This window comes from Meleagris gallopavo, chromosome 9 (assembly GCF_905368555.1).
Source record: "Meleagris gallopavo chromosome 9, MGAL_WU_HG_1.1, whole genome shotgun sequence".
Classification (NCBI taxonomy): domain Eukaryota; kingdom Metazoa; phylum Chordata; class Aves; order Galliformes; family Phasianidae; genus Meleagris; species Meleagris gallopavo.
Window position 1 is genome coordinate 3,277,851 of NC_139412.1, and position 17,839 is coordinate 3,295,689.

Below are 17,839 nucleotides of genomic sequence, written 5' to 3' on the forward strand. Positions count from 1 at the left end.
CTGGGTTTTAGGGACTTCTGTTTTTCTGGTAGTCCTTTTCTTTTACGTGAGATCCCTGTGCAACTCAGATCTGGAGCAGAAGCAGTGCTGGGGCTGGCAGCTCTCGTACCGCAGCTTGGGCTCTCTTTGGGGTCACACTGCCCTTCCCCAGCCGTGACCCAGTGGGCTGCTCCCTGTTATGCTCCAGTGCTGCTCAGTAAGCTCTGGAATTTTCTTTTAGGACTGCATTAGGAGTGAGGCAAAGTTTTCCAAAGAGCGATTAAGAGGGAACCGTTTCAACAGAGCAAATCCTTGTTGGATTCCTGCAAGCATGGAAAATAGGCATTTTGGATGCGAGAATGCCTGGCGCAGGAGGTGTACTTTCCCCAGACAAAAGTAAGACATTCTCTGCGGACAGCCAGAAGCAGGGCAAAGCAGCTGCCCCTGAGACATCACTCATGTTGGTAATACAGGTTAGACTGCACGCAGGCTCCATGCTGTCCTCCCTCAGCAAGCAGCTGGGGTATCATCCTGCTGCTGGGATGCAGTCCTGAGAAATACAGTCTGAGAGGTACCCTCCTTGCATTTCTGAAGTGTTTTGGGGAAAATATTTCATCTTGTATTTCACTGCACATATCACAAGCTTGCCAGGTATGCGCCTGGAATGGTGGAACAACCAAGGAACTATTCATCCAAGTGAAAATATTCACAGTTTGCTGATGATTAAGAAGATTCTGACATTCCTTTTCTAAGAGCGGACAGCCCCACCTGCAAGGGCGTGCTCTCCCTTGGGTACCTGCCAGCCTGGCATCACGTTAGAACCATCTGTAGCATAGCCAGGCACGAGCAGACTTTTAGCTGGAATTCAAACAGAGATAAAATTGGAAATTCCTTCCTCTTTTATTGTAACTGTTCATGTGCATGTGCTGTCATGTGTTTGCTTTCAGTGTACGGAGTAACTTTCTCAACTGCAGTGCCTGATTTGTACTTACAAATGCTGATGTCTAGGGCTGGAGAGCTGAGATGATATTTTCCTGCTTTGGAAGTTGCTTTTGTGTTTTTTTTTTTAAGCTCTGTTTTCTGGACTTGTAGCATGAACAGAAGTAGTACAGGAGAAAACGTGCTGGCATTCTCCTAATAGTTTCTAATGATGACTCCAGGGATTTTGGAAAAGTTCCTCTTGCTGCCCAGAAATGTAAATAAGAGCAAAGCCAAACTCTAGAGTTTTCCAGCCATGGGTGTGGTTTATGCAGAGGTCTTTCCTGCATTTCCAGAGGGATCTTCCTTCCACAGAGAGGATCCCTGTGCTGGAATTGCAGGTGGCTTGTTCCCATCCTGCCAGCAGCACCTTTCTAAAGGCTCTCATCACCTCATCTAGTGAAACCAGCTTCATGCTGGTGCAGGAGCCTGTGTTGCTGCTGAGCTCTGCTCATACTGGAGGAAGCTGGAGTTTGCAGCTGTTAAAGCTGCGGCCTGTGGAAGAGGATTTCTTGCTCCATTAAGAAATTAGAGACTATGCCTGGGCAAAAGCAGTGTAGTACTTGCTTTCTTCCTGTAGTTTATAACCAGGCCTGAATAATTTAACCCCTGTTTCCATCACTGCAAAGCATGGATGCCAGTGCTTCCTTGCATCCAATTGTTGAGTTAATGGGCAATCCATTGGTAACGTGGTTTGAAGACATCTGACTAAATAATGTACAAGATGTTAGTTATCGGTTATTTTATATATATATGTAATGGTTCTCTCTTCTATTTTTCCTACAGGAAAAAACCAAAGTGGTTGAACCCTTGGACTATGAGAACGTGATCCTCCAACGCAAAGTTCAGATCTACAGTGATCCCCTCCGGGACCTGCTGATATTTCCGATCGAAGATGTGTCTGTGAGTTTATGCTGGCTGTTTTTTCTCTTTGAGGCTCGTTCATCTCCAGTCCTGCTTACCTTGGAAAATTTCCACTCTTGGCCACACGTTGATTTTGGCTGTGTTACTGACACATAAAAGCAAAAAGACCCCCTGGTGATTTGGGCCCACTGCATTTACTCAAAACAAGCATCAAACCCTGGAGACCCAGTTTGCAGTGAAACCGTTTTCCCCTTTTCCCTGCAGCTCTCAGTCATCAGTCGGCAGAGAAGGACTGTCCAGTCTACAGTGCCAGAAGATGCTCTCAAGAAAGCTCAGAGCCTCTTTGTCAAAGAGGTAGGGGCAAAAGTCCATGCAGTTCCTGCCCACAGCACCTTCTCCCTTAGGCAAGGTGTTCTGCTGTAGCTGCTGGTCTGCAAGTTGCAGATTGTTTTTTCTTGCATGGGAAGAGCTGATCTCTGGCAGGGTGTTTGCACGAGCTAGTTCCCACTTGTGCCTCTTGTGCTTCGCTTCTTCCCATCAGGTTTTGTACTCAGACAGTGTGTGTGGCTTGAGCTGCAAGGTGCAGATGTGCAGCAGGGCTGGGCTGCACAGCTTCCCTCGCTGCATCCTGAGTGCTGCAGGTTTGTTCTGCAAAATGCTGCTCTCTAGGACCATTCCCCTGCATGGGCAATGGAAATAAATGCAAAGTGATGGTCGGCATTGAATGAGAGGCACTGCAGTTCTGAGGGCAGGAAATCTTTCGTGGGAAGCAATCCCCTCCCAGATCACTGCTCCTTTTTTCAAGTCTTGGAGCCCTATAGATTCAAAATCAGTAGCTGTGTCTAGCCAGGTGCTGTGTGATTTTTGTCTCCGTACTGAGAAGTTTCCTATGAAGTTCTGTATGGCAGCACAAAATAAGTGAAGCAACCTGCTTACCTCACCCAGCAGCCTGTAAACTTTTGGACTTGTGCATGGTTTTGTTCTGCTTGTCGTAACTCTCAAAGAGCTCAATTGTTTTCCTTCCAGTGCATTAAAACCTACAGCTCCGACTGGCACGTGGTAAACTACAAATATGAGGAATACTCAGGAGACTTTCGGATGTTGCCATGGTAAGTGTCACACTCCCTTGGAATACTAATGTGTGGTCACAGGGCCGTGGTTTGATCAGGCTTAGGAGAAACAGTCAAAGTAGGTCTGTTCTGAAGAGCCTACAGAGAAGGGAGGCAGCAACGGAGCAACAGCATTGATCAAATCATATTAAAATTTGTGAATAATCTTGCAGCCTGATCTGGCTTCTCTTTTAGTGAGATGGAAGGCAGATGGGCCTGCTGCATCCCTGTGCTGCATAAATGCAAGTCAACAAAAACTCCGCAGAGACAAACAGCTAAAACGGAAAGCTAGTTGCGTGGTCTGTGCACTTAGCTTCCACAAGGTGTGCTCAGAAGTTGGCTCTCCCCAGCTGTAAGGGGTGGAGGTCTCCTAGCATCTTCTGCAGAACTTGCTAGTGTAACTGGCATGGGATAGCTGGTGTAGAGGATCTGTGTTCCCCAGTCGTTAACAATTCAAATGTGTTGTGATTTCAGCAAATCCTTCAGGCCAGACAAGATTCCAAGCCACGTGTTTGAAATCGATGAAGACTTTGAAAAAGATGAGGTAAGGAGAAAATCTTTTATATATTCCACTCTAAGATCTGTTAAAAGGCTGATTTCACAAGGCAAAGTCAGAATTCACTTCCCAGCAGTGGTTTTCTGGTGAGGTGCTTCATACTACAGATATGGGGCCAAAACTGAGGCATTGATCTAATTGAAAGTGGGACAAGATAATCTGCCGGAGCCAAGAGTCTCCTAAATTAGATGGAAGATGAGCCATCAAGTTTTTCATGGCTTTTCCATTTGATTCAGTGCAGCAATGAAAGAGGGGGAAAAAAAAAAAGAAAGAAAAAGCCAGCTGACAAACTAAGTAAAATTCTTCATGGCCATAATTTAAAGCAGACAGTTTGGTTTCCAGCCGCATGACACACATAGATACAACTATATCAGGATCCTCTTCTTCAAAAGGCTTGTGCTCTGCCTCAAAATCTGCAGCTCTTACTGTGTATATCACATTTTCTGCAGAAGGAGGGTAGCGCTTTCTTATGTGAAGTTTAATTCACACACTTGGCATTAAGAATTCTTAGATTACAGTGTAAGGAGTTTAATCCAGCTGTTTAAGATCTGCCTGGCACTGAGATGCTGCTGAGGAGCAGACTTAGGAACAGGGAAGGTTCTTTCTTGCAGTGCTGTAGTTCTGGAGAGTTACTTCAGCGTGCTTTTAGTAATTGTTTTGTATCTCCCAGCACACTTCTTGTCTGGACTGAGATAGCTTTTTCCTAGATGGAAATGTATTGTCAAATCTAGCTTTGATTTTTTGGCTGTGTTGTAGTATGTTGTTCACTTAATCCGTTACCTCCTAAATAGTATTTACTTTTGGCTGGAGACAGAGCTGTGTGGTATCTTATCAGCATGCCTCTGAAAAAGTAAAGGGACAAAGATATGCTATCCAAATGTGGTGGAGAGCTTGCTTTCTTCTGATCAGTGTCCCAAATACACAAACAAATGCAGTTACCATTGTTGGTAATGGAAGAGTAGTCCAAATACCTTGGCAGATATTCTGGCATTTATGTCTTTTGGCTTGGCTGTATCTAAAGGCTTCTGTTATAGTTTCCTGACAGAACATTTACATGAGGATATGCAATGGAAATTCATGTAAAAGAATTCTCTTGATTCTCTGGATGAAAAAAATTGAAACGTTATGAAGGAGAAACTGTGGGTTGTTTTACCCAGGGAAATAAAGCATTAGAAACTCTTTTTAATTGGAAGTCTGGCAAGAAAAGAGTTGAAAAGCTGCTGTTTTGGATGCAGGAGATGATATAAAGCAGTGCCTTGATAGCTCATTGGCAAATAGTCAAAGTTCACCTCTGCTGCTGAGTCATCGGAAGGGACAGGGCAAGTTTCTTTCATCTTGTTTCCCTCCGTCCCTAGTGGAGGTCATTGCCAGGTGTGGGTGGAGGGCTGCTCTCCCTTTCTGGGAACACAAGGCAGGACCAAAGGTAAAAATCCCAGCCAATGTGCCAAGAACAGTGCAGCTGTGTCACTTGAAACTTTCTGGTTTGATAAGCGCGAAACAAGTCAGTCACATTTCAGCTATTTGGGTTTGATGTTCTTCTGCCTCAGTTTAAAATGGAAAGTTGATTTATGCAAAAGGAAATGATGAAATGAATCTGAAGTGCTGCATTTTGCAACTGTCCTAAGAGACCATCTAGAAAATGTCCTACTTCCCCAGTTGTTTGAAATACTGCCTAAGGACCAATATGCATTTCCTCATTGCAAAACCCCTGTGCAGCTCTGTCAGCATACATGTATTTTTTCCTTTGAAAGTTGACCCAAACTAGCTTGTTCCTTTGTAGGAAAGAGATGACTCTGAATTTTCTTGGGATAACGCTGTACATGTTAAGTGTGCATTCGACACTATGGGGCTAACTACGTTGCCGTGGTTAACAGTATTGCTTTCCAGTGCAGTCATACCCTTGTGTCCCAGGGGGATTTTACATGGGAGGCAGTTAAGCTGACCTGCTCTTTTTCTGGTCTTTTGCTCTCTTTCAGGATTCCTCATCACTGTGCTCCCAGAAGGGCGGTGTGATAAAGCAAGGCTGGTTGCACAAAGCAAATGTCAACAGCACGATCACTGTTACCATGAGGGTGAGACTTATCCTGTGTTAGGTTAATTGTGAACAAGAAAAAACCTCTTTTAAGTTCAGATCTCATCTCTAAAGGCAGTGGGAGTGCAGGGATGGTTTGGGTGTGTCTACCCCTCTTATAGGGCATCCCAAAATAGGTTGGAAAACGCAGTCTGGAAACAGATCCTTCCCTTCCCAGAATTTAAGCCCAGTGCACTTCAAATCACAACAGGCAAGCTGAGCAAGAAGGCAAAGTGTGCTCAAGTAAACCAAGATTGTTTTCACAATGAGCAGCAGAGGCTAGGAAGAGGAAGGCAATTTAAATAACAAACAGCTGCCCTGCAAAGAGGACTCTCTGAATTGATAGTTTCCTTACTGGTAGGAAATATGTACAGAGAGCAGCTTTAAACTGAAATGACAAGTCTTTGCACTAAAAGCAGGGATGATGTCACTGAGGAGACAGAGCACTACTGACCTCAGAGCAACAGCTGCCTTGTCTCTTGTTCTCCCTTGCACACAATCTGGCCTGACATTGCTTAAGTTTTGCAGTGGAAATTTTTAATAGTTCCACCACAGGTTTTTGCCATGGCAAGAAGCCTGTCCAATGATCCACCATGCAGCTGCCTTCTTACAGCACAGAGAGAATATTGTGTAGTTATCCTCAGCTGTGCAGCTGAGGGATGGCTGCAATGAAGTTCTTTGCTTTGTTGGTAATTGCAGTCTCTGCAGCAAGCTACTTATCTAAATGATGCCAGAGGATACCATTCAGAGGGGGTAGGCACAGTGCTCCCTTCCAGTTCCATGCAAGTGAGCAAGTGGTTTTATTGAACATGTGATTGTGTCAGCAGTGACTGGGGGCACAGAGTTACTGGCAGTCTCCCATCTGGGTGAAAAATGTTCTTTTGTAGCTATTCCATGTATCCAGAACAGTGGGAACACTTAGAGCTTTACAGTGCTGCTTCACCCTGGGGTGCTTCGTGGTTCTGCTAAGAGTGACATCCAGCCCCTGTGAGATGCACCCCGTGCCTCACACACCTGCCAGCATATGGTGCTGTCTTAATTGCTGCCAAAATGCTCTCTTGAATTATAGTCCAGTGCCTATGGGCTGACAAGTGTGAAGGAAGGTGTTCTGAGAGAAAGCTGGAGAGTGTGCTGGCTAATTAATTAATTCAGTCTTCATAACAATAACTCAAACATACAAATACCTTTCTCAAACTTACTGCATTTGAGGTGAGAACTGAACACGCTAAGCCAAAGCCAGATCATGAAAACAGATGTGTTAGAAAAAAATGGCAACACAAAACCACAATAAATGAAACCACGAGCACTTGCATGGATTGCAGTGTTCTTTGGCTTGCATTTGAGGGCTAGGAATTTCCATGTGTCTGTTACAAAGTCTTCTGGAGGCTTACTTTGTAATTCTGAGGTCTTTATCAAAAAAAACCTCTAAAAATACATGCTGGAGGGCAGGATGAATCTGTTGCCCTGATCTAAATTTGCCATGTGCACAAACTGAGGCTGGAGCCAGCTGAGAGATGAGCTAGAAGCCCTGGGGCTTTGCTTTAGATGGACAAAATCATAATAACAACAAAGACATTAAAATTAAAGCAGATGACAAAGTCTCTCATTACAAAACCAAGTCATTCTCAGAGGGGTGCATCTACAACACTCAAGGGTCATCAGTGCTTCTTGTTAACAGTATTTTCTCAATAGCAGGAGGGCAGAAACTGAGATGTTGCTTGTGATATCCAGCAGAGCGAGTACTTTCATGAGTGAGATGTTATACTTTTGCAGGTATTCAAGAGGAGATATTTTTACCTGTCACAACTCACAGATGGCTCCTACATTCTTAATTCCTACAAAGATGAGAAAATTTCAAAAGAATCCAAAGGCTGTATTTTCCTGGATGCTTGTAATGATGTTGTCCAGGTAGGTGTGCCTGTACTTGGGCTTATGCTTTGCAAGCTCAGAGATGGAAATGTTCACTGTGACACTGAGAGGTGAAAGAAGAGCTTACCAACTAACCCAAATGTGCAGCCCTTCGGGTGTACCACTCCCAAAGTGCCTGTAAGGTTTTAGAAGAAGGTATTTTTACTGGGCTTCAACTTGGGTTGAGAGCCAAGTGTAGCAGTGCATCACTGCTGTGCCTTCTGCTGTTCCTGTCAGAGCTGAAGCTCCAAGCACCGAGTGTGGCAGAGCTGCACAGCAGCTTGAATTACTTTGGCTGTTTGCTTCAGCACAGATGAGTCAGAGCTGTGCATTTCCATTTATCTTTCTGAACACAGCTAACGCAGAAGCGAAGATGTCTTGGTGATGTACAGGATGCACTGCCCAAGTTGCATCAGATTCGCCTGTGTTTCTCATTGGGAAGTGCTGTTTAAAGACAGAGATCAGAAAATTATACTGAACAGCTTTCCTCTAAGATAGATTCCTCTAAATGTGCCACATTACTTATTGTGTTGGACAAATCCAACTCCTGGCTTCTCTGGGTAAATATTAAAGGTCTAATGACATAAGAGGGAGCCTGCTGCTGTTCCTCAGTGCAATGTCTGTGGTTCATTCTGGCTTAATTCCACTCTCAGAGTAACTGGCAGCTTTGGAGCTGTACTGCACATGATTGCAACCATACAGCCCTCTCTTAATACTGCAGCAGAGGTACCGAGGAGGGTCCTTGTGTGGTGAGGTGATTCTTCTCCCTGTCGTAGTATTTCAGTTCAGGTTGCTTTTTCAGAGAGGAGCTTTGCAGAAGGTACTGTGCTGATTTATTGAGGGAGGCGTAACACAAAACTTGCCCTTTCTTCTTTGTTCAGTGTCCCAAAATGCGCCGCTATGCGTTTGAACTCAAGACGATAGATAAGTACAGCCACTACCTTGCAGCTGAAACAGAGCAGGAGATGGAAGAGTGGCTGGTGACACTGAGGAAGATCATTCAGAGCAATAGTGAGAGTTCGGTGCAAGAGAAGAAAGATACTGTGGAAGCTGCACAAGGTCAGTTTATAAATCAGTACCTGCCTTCATCCTTCTCTAGCAGGAAGCAAGCAGGGTGCCTGCAGAAGCATCCATTTTTCTTTGTGGATTAATTGCAAGTGTTGTGGCTGACAAAGGATGCTGTGCCAAATGGCTTAGTGTAATGCAGACAATATTCTGAAGGATAAAAGTGGAGAGAAACATGACCCTTTCTCTGGATGGGAAATCCATGGCAACGTTTCAAGACCCCTGGAAAGTTGGATCTGAGCTGAAGGTCTGCTTTGGAAAAATCTAGCAGGCTGTTAATAGTACATTCTGCTATTAGTAACGTATGGAAAAATCTTATATCCAAGTGGAAAAGTCTCCATAAATTATCCATAAACTATTTTTGTGCTATTGTAAGCAAATATTGCAGGATGCTTTCTGGCAGAGGAAAATAGAATGGTGCTCCTGCAGTTGTTTTGAACATCTGCTTTTCGTGTCCTTGCAGATGATGAATCAAGCACGCAGGGAAAATCAGAAAACATCCTGGAAAGCTTGGAGAGAAGCATGCATCCAGAGCTGATGAAGGTACTGTGTTTGCAGGGATCACTCTCCCAGCCCCATCTGTAGCTCTCTCCACCATTTCTATCTCCTGCATGATCCAGAGTGCAGCTGTCTATTTCTGTCTGCTTTCTCAGTTCAGCAGAGCTGCATTGCCTTACTCTGAGGTGTGCTGGTGGATGCAGCTGGGAAGCCTTGCACTGCCACAAAGGATACCTGAAAAATATTTATTTTATTTTCTCCCATTCTTTCATTGAATGGATGTCAGGCCAGGCAGTAATATCAATGCTTTTCTTTGTCCTAGTATGGAAGAGAAACAGATCAGCTGAACAAACTGAGCAGAAATGATGGAAGACAAAACCTCTTTTCTTTTGACCCAGAAGTCCAGGTAAACCTTCCCCCGTTGGCAAATGTGAGGTTTTGCTCCCTTGGCATCGTGCCTCCCCTATTTCCTTAAACAACCACAGCATTTGCCTGCAGATACAGCATGTTTTTCGGCAGGTTGGAGAATAAGAGTTCAGCCTACATCCGTGTCAACGAGGTCTGAACAAATCAATGCTCACCTGATAGCTCAAATAAAAGGAGCATTTGCAGTAGCCCCCCACGTGGCCTTCTTCCAACTTTTCTGGCTTCTGTGATGCATTTTGTTGTTTCTGTATCTCAAACTCATCGTTTGGGCCTCTTGGAGGGTCCCGCAGTGGGGCAGAAGCAGCAGAAGTGGGATTGCAAGGAGAGCTGCAGTGCTGCATGAGCTCAGCACATCTGGAGGAGTGAACAGTGATGCTAGAGGTGAACTGCAGAATTTTCACATGTGGGGAGGTACAAGCAGAAGAAACTCCACACACTGTTCTAATGCCCAAAATAGGGGATTGGACACTATTTGGTTTGTTTTCTGCTCAGCTTTGACCTCTCTGCTGAGCTCTCTGCCAAGACCCAGCTGTGGGATTTCAGTGGAATGAGCTGCAATTGTTAACATAATTGCAGAGAATTGTTCCAAGTCCTTTCTTAGTTTCTGGTTCCCTTTCTGGAACGGTTTTTGCTAGTTCACACCTGTGAAGAAAAACATCCTGGTTTAAGAGGAAGTGTAATTAGGCTTTAAAAAGTTTAATTGTACTAGATGAGCTTTTTTCCTGACACCTCTTTAAAGTATTTGACAGATAGTCCTGAGGCATCCAGGAGAGATTTAGGTGTGTTTTTTTTGTTTGTTTGTTTTTTGTTTTTTTGTTTTGGTTTGGTTTGGTTTTTTTGTTGTTGTTTTTTTTTAAGAGAAGCTTGAAGAAGTTTCCTATTACTTAATCAAATAATAAAAATGAAAATATCATTCAGTGCAGCACACAGAACTTTTTTTTTTTTTTTTAAATTTTGGCTAGATTTTCTGCCCTCTCAACGTACACAGAGCTCCACATCATGGTGTGGGTCAGTCAGATCTGCTCTTAGACTGGACATCCAAAATCACCTCCCTCAGTGCAATGTGTACGTGCTTGTGTGCCTGCTGCTAAGGAAACTGGGAGAAGGAACATACACATGCAGTGTACTTTCCTCGTAGAAAGGGAATGGAGAAAACAGTGGGAAGAGTTTCTCAGAATCAGATGAACAATTGTACCCTGTTTTGTATAAACTACTTGATTGTGAGATCCGTGTCTCACTTTTGCAAGCAGGTTCTGCAGAATTTGAGGGAGAAAAAGCAAATAGAACCGTGCCAGATTGTCACTGAGAGATGTGCTGATGTTTAGGGGGGTTGGTAGCTGTGTCCCTGGTGCCCAGGACAGTGGGAGAGATGAAGGTTATGAGTCTTTCCCTGGCTGATGGCATTTTGGTCACATATGTGCCTGCTCTCTGAGAAGGGTGGGCACTGAGGAACTAACTAGCCATGCGTGTGCTGGGTTAGGAAGGATGCAATTATAACCAAAGCTGTTTGGATTTCCCAGCCAGCTCTGCGGGCAGCCCTTGTTGTTGCTAACCATACCACTTACTGCCGTGCATCTAGAAATGCATTCAGTTCAAGATGTTCATGATCCCAAAGGCATGTGCCTTCTCTCTATTTCAGGCACAGAGACCATCTCTTAAACTAGTCAAATCTTTTAAGTGAAAGATACTTTTCTGAGGGTAACAACGGCTTATATTCCGCTTCCTTCCCCAAGCTCTAAATGGTGTTTTGGGAAGATCCCCAGGGTTACAGCAAAGCAGGAAGGAACTGAAATCATTCTGAGGTTTAGTTTTCTGTGCTCTACAAACCAGATTGCTAAAAACTGATACATCCCCATGAATTGAGCGCATTTGTGTAACATCACAAAGTGGCACTCATCTGTGAACGTCTTGTACTTTTTGCACCACTTAAACAAAAATGGTCAAGATCGTACTGGCTGTAATGTCACCCCTTAACATTATTTGGGGGTATCTTTTCTTTTTTAATGAGACCGCATTTGTTTGTTTGCTGTCTAGAGGCTTGACTTCTCGGGGATGGAGCCGGACGTGAAGCCATTCGAGGAGAAGAGCAGCAGGCGCTTTGTGGTCTGCTGCCAAGATTTGTCCCTCAACCTCCTTGCTCAGCTCAGCGACCAGTCCGAGGGAGGACCCACCAACGTAAGGAGAGCTCTGGCATTTCCTGCTTTGTCTACTGGCAACAAAAACCTATGGCAGGTTGATGTGGATGGATAAAGGAGTCCCATTCTGCCATGAGCTATGGTGGGGCCTGGGCAGGTGCTGTCTGCTGGCCCAGGGTCTTTGCAGGGTTTGCCTGCCTTGGTATTCTGGTGTTCCAGATATGTCTTGGGATGGAGTTGCCCTAACATATCTTGGCCTGCCAGGAACTGGGAATACTAGGAAGCCAGAGGTTCAGGGGCACAGGGAACAGGAACTGTGTTTGCAGTATTCTGGATCCCCACGAAAGTCCTGTTGGTAAATGATTAACTCCATCTCCAAGGCACCCATTGCTGTGTTTTATTTCATTTCCTCTAATGGCAAGGGATTTCCCTGTTCTGAAATCTCCTGTCTCCCAGACCAATACTATTCACAGCCACTTTATTATATCCATTTGTTATTGTGCCAAAGCTGTGCCTTAGCCTAAAAAGCTTTTCCTTGTATCTAGCTTGCAGCTCAGAAAATTATAGCTAGCAATTATATCTCTTCTCTGGCTTTGGTCTGCCAGGCTTGAACAAACCACTCTCCTCCAGTCTTTTCTCCCATGACATTCTCCCTATTACCATGTCCTGCATCAGAGTCAGCCCTTGACACAAGGGTGCCCAGAGCAGCAGATAGCATTGCAGAGCTGGGAGGCAGCAGCACCAGCTGACCACTCTGTGCTGATGGTATCGCGGTCCTGGTGGGATCAGCCAGCACACCAAACCTGTTGTTCAGTCCCTCCCAGGAGATGAATGCATTACTGATAACAGATTGATATTATTCGATTGATATTATCAGCCCAGTGCTGGACCTAATCAGCATGTTTTTAGTATTGAGGTAATTTTAGTATTGAGGTAATTCCTCCAACTTATGCTGTAACATCTCAGATGTGGTACAGCCTCTCTTCAAGCCTTCACTTTTATCCTTATGTGGACAACAGTTTCTGGGATCATTGAACTGAAAACACATGGTATTGTTGCCACTTGCATTGTGCTGTTAAAGTCCATAGCTACAAAACAAGCTGAGCTTGGTGCAAGACAGCCTTCAGCTGTAGAGCAGCTCCCCACATGTAGATTTTGCACATAGAATTCCCAGCCTTGTGCTAGCTCTCCTGGCTGGGAGGTGGTTTGCACCTACTTTGCTTCTGTGCCCCCGTGTGTAGCAGCAAGGGAATGTTCTCAGTGTCTGCAGATGGGCCATCTGGAGCTGATGGACTTCAGGCAATAAAAGGTGTTTTCCAGCATGTGAACATAAACATGCTTTCTGTCCCATTACCAGGGTCAAACAGCTCTAACTGAGTAATTTGGATCATTTTTTCTCCAAACTTGTAGTTTATCATTTATAGAAAATTCCCTCCATTTTTCTAATGAAAGCCTTTTTTAAATTGATTAGATCAAAACATAAGATACTGAAGGAGAAAAGTGGGTTTATGAATTTATAAATCAAATAAGCATGAATTGTAAGAATGGCATGGCTGGTGGGAAAAGCAATGCATGTGAATAACCTTGAGTTGGTACCACGCACTTTTTGACACACAGATTCCATTTGCAGGTTGAGCCCTTTTTTCTCAGCTTGGCGTTGTTTGACCTGAAAAATAACTGCAAGATTTCTGCAGACTTCCACGTGGACCTGAACCCTCCATCTGTCCGTGACATGCTGCTGGATACATCAGCTTCCAAGGTGGAGGATGTAAAGGGGCGTTCGCCAGGCGAGAGCCTCGTGCATGGGATCCCTGAGTCCTGCCTGCGCTACATAAAACGGGTGAAGAACTGACTTTGTCCTCTTGTTCTGTGTCTCTGTGAGGCTGTGGCTGTTCAGTAGCTTCATTTTTTGGTCAGTCTCAGCCTGATTGCTCCTGTGGGCTCACAGGCACCAGCTAGAATTCTTCAGGAGCTGACCATTCTCAAGCCTTGATAGCTCCAGTGGCCCATCCATGGCATCTGTGTCCCCTCTGGGAGAGGACAATCAGGGCCAAACCCAGAGCTACAAGTAGGGTACCCCACTTGCTGACAGTCTCCCATCTTGTCTGTTGTAGGGTGTTTTCTCTGTGACCGACCCGCATGCGGAGATCTTCCTGGTGGCCCGCGTGGAAAAGGTGCTGCAGGGCAGCATTACACACTGTGCAGAACCATACATGAAAAACTCGGACCCAGGGAAGGTGAGATGGGGCTGTGGGGGGGGTCTGCTTAGCGATACTGCATGCTGCTGTGGGCAGCAGTGTGGTCTGTAACATGGGATGTTTCTGCCGCTCTTTAGCTGCTTTCTGGCAAAGTCTGATCTCCATACATTCTGCTGCCTGTACTGTAATAAATCTGCATGGTGTGAGGTGACAGGGATTTTCTATCAGCTCCTCAGGCCATGCTATGCTGTGTGTATGCAGCGCTGTGCGTTGTGAAATACAGAGCATCTCCTCCCTGGAGAACACAGCCCTCTCTTTTCTTTTCCCAGCGCAGCATGGAAGCAGTGGCACGTGCTCACCTTCTCTCTTGTGTTTTTCAGACAGCCCAGAAGGTCCATAAGGTGGCCAAGCAGGTGTGCAGCCGTCTGGGGCAGTACCGGATGCCCTTTGGCTGGGCCGCCAGGTTAGTGGCCTTGAACCGTGGTTTTCCTGGGTTGGGAGCTGCTGCTGTCAGTGATTTGGGACAGCATCAGGCTGATGTGGCTGAGTGGGCTGAGGGCCAAGCTGCTGAAGTCAGTGAGGCTGCATGGAAGCAACAGAGGGCAGAATCTGGCCCTGACTTCTCAGGCAGAACGTGGATTGGCCTGAAATATACTCTCTAGAATTAGAAACAAAATATTAAATAGTAAACAGTTCTGGGAACACTGTAACCTTCCTGCTGACCTGCAGCTACTGATTTCAAAGCAGAACATCCCACAGGCCTGTCCCGTGCTACTGTGAGAACTGGTGCAGAAATTACTCCCTGGCACCATACATTGCCAGGGAGGGGACAAAAGCAGAGACAAGCAGCAGTTACATCTCTGTCTCTGGCTCTGCTTTAATTAATGTTCTTGGGAACAACTGGAGATAGTGACTGTATTTCATTGCTGTTATTTCAGTGTTAACTCCCTTAAAACTCATGTCAAAAGAAGGCCCTACAGGCAAGTTCAGTTCTCTGCCACCACCTCCTGTTGCTAAATTGCCATTTGGTGCTGACACAAGGGGCAATAATGACATGGGAACACCAAATGACTGTCATAGTGGATAGGGATTTGGTGGTGTGCAGCTTGCCATGTGTATTCTGAAGCTTGATTGTCCTATGCCTGCATCTTTACCATCATTTAGGGAATGTGTCTCTTCTTTTCTGCAGACCGGTGTTCAAAGACTCCCAGGGCACTCTTGATGCTGAAGGAAAATTCTCGCCCTTGTACAAGCAAGACAGTGGCAAACTCTCGAATGAAGATATGCTGAAGCTATTAGCAGAGTATAAGAAGTAAGCCTGGTGCAGAGGCTGAACAGGCCTTTTAACATACATTTTTAAGCAGTAGGTGTAAGCACAAGATAACAATTTCTAAAATACTCAAGAGGTAACTAAAAGCCCTGCTGATGGGTTCAGCACTTGAATTTTCAAAATTCATCATCTCACTCCTTTCTTCCTAATGCAGACCAGAGAAGACAAAGCTGCAGATCATTCCAGCCCAGTTAAATATTGTCATCAAGGACATCCCACTGGACTTCACAAGTAAGTATTTTGGATTTGAAAATAAATGCTGATGGTGCTAGCCTCGGGAGTTAGTGCTTGTATGGGGAGCTTTTCTGTTTCATTAGCAAGAATATCTTGGGGTTGAAATAAGAAATCAGTAATTCAACACAACCACTGACTTGTTTTTCTGATGGATTCTGTGGAGAGATGTGGTCTAAGTGCAGAGATTCACCTGAGGGTGTCACATTCTGCATGGCTGTCACATCCTAAATCTAAAGGAAGACGCCTGTCTGCTTTTGCCATTATTATTACATTGAGCTCAGATAACATTTTTGATCCATAACATTATGTGTTCAGTTTGATTCTCCACACTTGTGGTGTGTTCAGTGTCACATCACAGGATCATCCCATATTCTGTCATGGATTCTGTCATCTGTTTCCCTGTCTAAAAGACTTTTTAGCAGGCTGCCTTTCCTCTCCCTTTCCTCCAACACCATGACTTGAGTTAAAAACTCTCTTGATGGAAGCAGAGGGTGGAAAAGTTCTGACACTGCAGGACTTGTGCACTTTGAGAAGTCAGTCTCAAGCTGTCATTTCAGAAGTCCATCTTCTTTGGTCATGTGGTCATGTGGCATTTTTTATAAAGCAGTAACAGGTCAGATTTCTGGAATCTTAAGATGGAGGTGCTGAGCAGAGCAGCCATCCCTGCCCAGACGTGGGAAGTCCAAAAGGCCCTTTGACTTTCCCCAGAGCTTCAGTGAAGTGACACTTCTGCAGTCCCCTCTGGCAAGAAGAGCAGAGCCCTGTGGTTCCTGTGCACCCATCTTTTCTCAGTGTTGCTAGTGCAGCTGGGGACCTCAGATGTTACATGATTGAGAGGAGAATTTCCCCCTAATTATTTTTACGGAGTGAGCCACACCTTGGTGCCTGGTCACACGTGTGGCCCTCTGGTATGGAGAGAACTGAGTTCTTGGGAGCAATGGCAGTTTCAGACCTGCAAATTTCATGACACATGAGCTGTGCTTCCCATGTTTGTGCAGCATGTGCTCATCCTTTCCTTCTCTTTTAGATTGTGTGACAGCTTCTTATATTCCTATAAAGCCTTTTGAGAAGAGCTGTGAGAACATTGCAGTTGAAGTGGAGGAGCTTGTCCCAGAAGTTGCAAAATACTGTTATCCCTTCACTGTCTACAAAAACCACCTGTATGTGTACCCCTTGCATCTGAAGTATGAGAACCAGAAGGTGTTTGCAAAGGTGAGTGACTTGGTGGGCTCTGGAGTGATGCTGCTGACCTGTGGATGTGGCTCATCCTCCTCTTTTCTTCTAATTCAGGCAAGGAATATTGCTGTCTGCATTGAGTTCAGGGATTCAGATGAAGCTGATGCCAGGCCATTAAAGGTGGGTACCTTTTATTTCTAGTGACCTGGGGCTGACATTTGTTTGCAGCTTCGTACCATATGCCAACCAGGCTGAGCAGAACAATAGGAAAACAGTTTCCATGCTCACTGTTTCCATTCGGTCATCTAATTTAGGGTGGCAGCAGCCCCGAATCAAGCTTCTCATTTGTATTTCCAGTGTATCTATGGCAAACCTGGAGGCCAGCTCCTGACATCCAACGCTTATGCAGCTGTGCTGCATCACAACCAGAGCCCGGAGTTCTACGACGAGGTAAAGCAAAATGGTGGGAAATAAACTTTCCTGGGTGCTACAAAGCCAAGCAGCTTTTCAGGATACATCTGTTTCCAGGGCTGGGGGAAATACAGGTTAAAAAACAAACATCATCTCTTTGCCCCTCAGTAGAAGAACCCAGCAGAGCCAGAGATTTTATCAATTTTTAATGCCAGTTTGTTTTCTGCTGTTTTTACTGTCATGCTTTGTGCACTCCAATCACACACCACCATTAATAAGTAATGTGCAAATGTGCTGAAAATGTTAGTTGGGAGTTATTTAAGATGGTAGTAGTCTGTCTTGTAAAACTGCATAAAATGTAACATTTGTGAAATAAAATAGAACTTAAAGTACTATTCCGTGATTAAAAATACAGCCTTACCTATCATGATATCATTTTAGATTAAAATTGAGCTTCCAATTCACCTCCATCAAAAGCATCATTTGCTTTTCACCTTCTATCATGTCAGCTGTGAAATTAATACAAAGGCAACATCGAAAAAACAGGACACCATTGAAACTCAAGGTATGTTCACTCCTTACATTACTTCTGCTGGAGCATAATATTTGACTACAACACTTTTCTGTCTATGTTTTCTTTTATGGGAGCATCCTAAGAGAAACTGTGGGTTTAAGCTGTGTATGGTGAAGCTCAAATTTTGCTGCTGGTACCAAACATTGATGTATGAATGGGGAAATTGTCAGTCAAGTCACTATCAAGCACTTGGCACAAGATCAGGGCCTCAGGGGCCACTCCTGCCAACATTGGGCACGTGTAAAAGACTGAAGTCCCTCTGGTTGGGATGCTTCTCCTTCCAACTGGTCTTTGGGCAACTAAAGGACCTTTGCCACTTTGCTGAAG

The 17,839-nt window shown here is 44.8% G+C and overlaps 1 protein-coding gene across 5 annotated transcripts in view; it reads left to right on the forward strand.

Annotated features, from left to right (window-relative positions):
• The window catches only part of DOCK11 (dedicator of cytokinesis 11), a 70,780-nt gene that overhangs the window by 12,854 nt on the left and 40,087 nt on the right, over positions 1 to 17,839 (forward strand). For 4 of the 5 annotated variants that reach the window (XM_085230413.1, XM_010715181.2, XM_085230411.1 and 1 more), the window contains exons 2-20: positions 1,744 to 1,860; positions 2,086 to 2,175; positions 2,848 to 2,930; positions 3,405 to 3,474; positions 5,463 to 5,558; positions 7,331 to 7,465; positions 8,347 to 8,524; positions 8,994 to 9,073; positions 9,351 to 9,434; positions 11,489 to 11,629; positions 13,220 to 13,429; positions 13,704 to 13,826; positions 14,168 to 14,250; positions 14,977 to 15,099; positions 15,272 to 15,348; positions 16,379 to 16,563; positions 16,642 to 16,707; positions 16,885 to 16,977; positions 17,380 to 17,503. In XM_085230413.1, the coding sequence (XP_085086539.1) occupies positions 1,744 to 1,860; positions 2,086 to 2,175; positions 2,848 to 2,930; positions 3,405 to 3,474; positions 5,463 to 5,558; positions 7,331 to 7,465; positions 8,347 to 8,524; positions 8,994 to 9,073; positions 9,351 to 9,434; positions 11,489 to 11,629; positions 13,220 to 13,429; positions 13,704 to 13,826; positions 14,168 to 14,250; positions 14,977 to 15,099; positions 15,272 to 15,348; positions 16,379 to 16,563; positions 16,642 to 16,707; positions 16,885 to 16,977; positions 17,380 to 17,503 (2,158 nt within the window). Of the gene's footprint in view, positions 1 to 1,206; positions 1,299 to 1,743; positions 1,861 to 2,085; positions 2,176 to 2,847; positions 2,931 to 3,404; positions 3,475 to 5,462; positions 5,559 to 7,330; positions 7,466 to 8,346; positions 8,525 to 8,993; positions 9,074 to 9,350; positions 9,435 to 11,488; positions 11,630 to 13,219; positions 13,430 to 13,703; positions 13,827 to 14,167; positions 14,251 to 14,976; positions 15,100 to 15,271; positions 15,349 to 16,378; positions 16,564 to 16,641; positions 16,708 to 16,884; positions 16,978 to 17,379; positions 17,504 to 17,839 lie in introns of those variants that run through there. The other variant, XM_085230412.1, reaches the window with a different exon arrangement.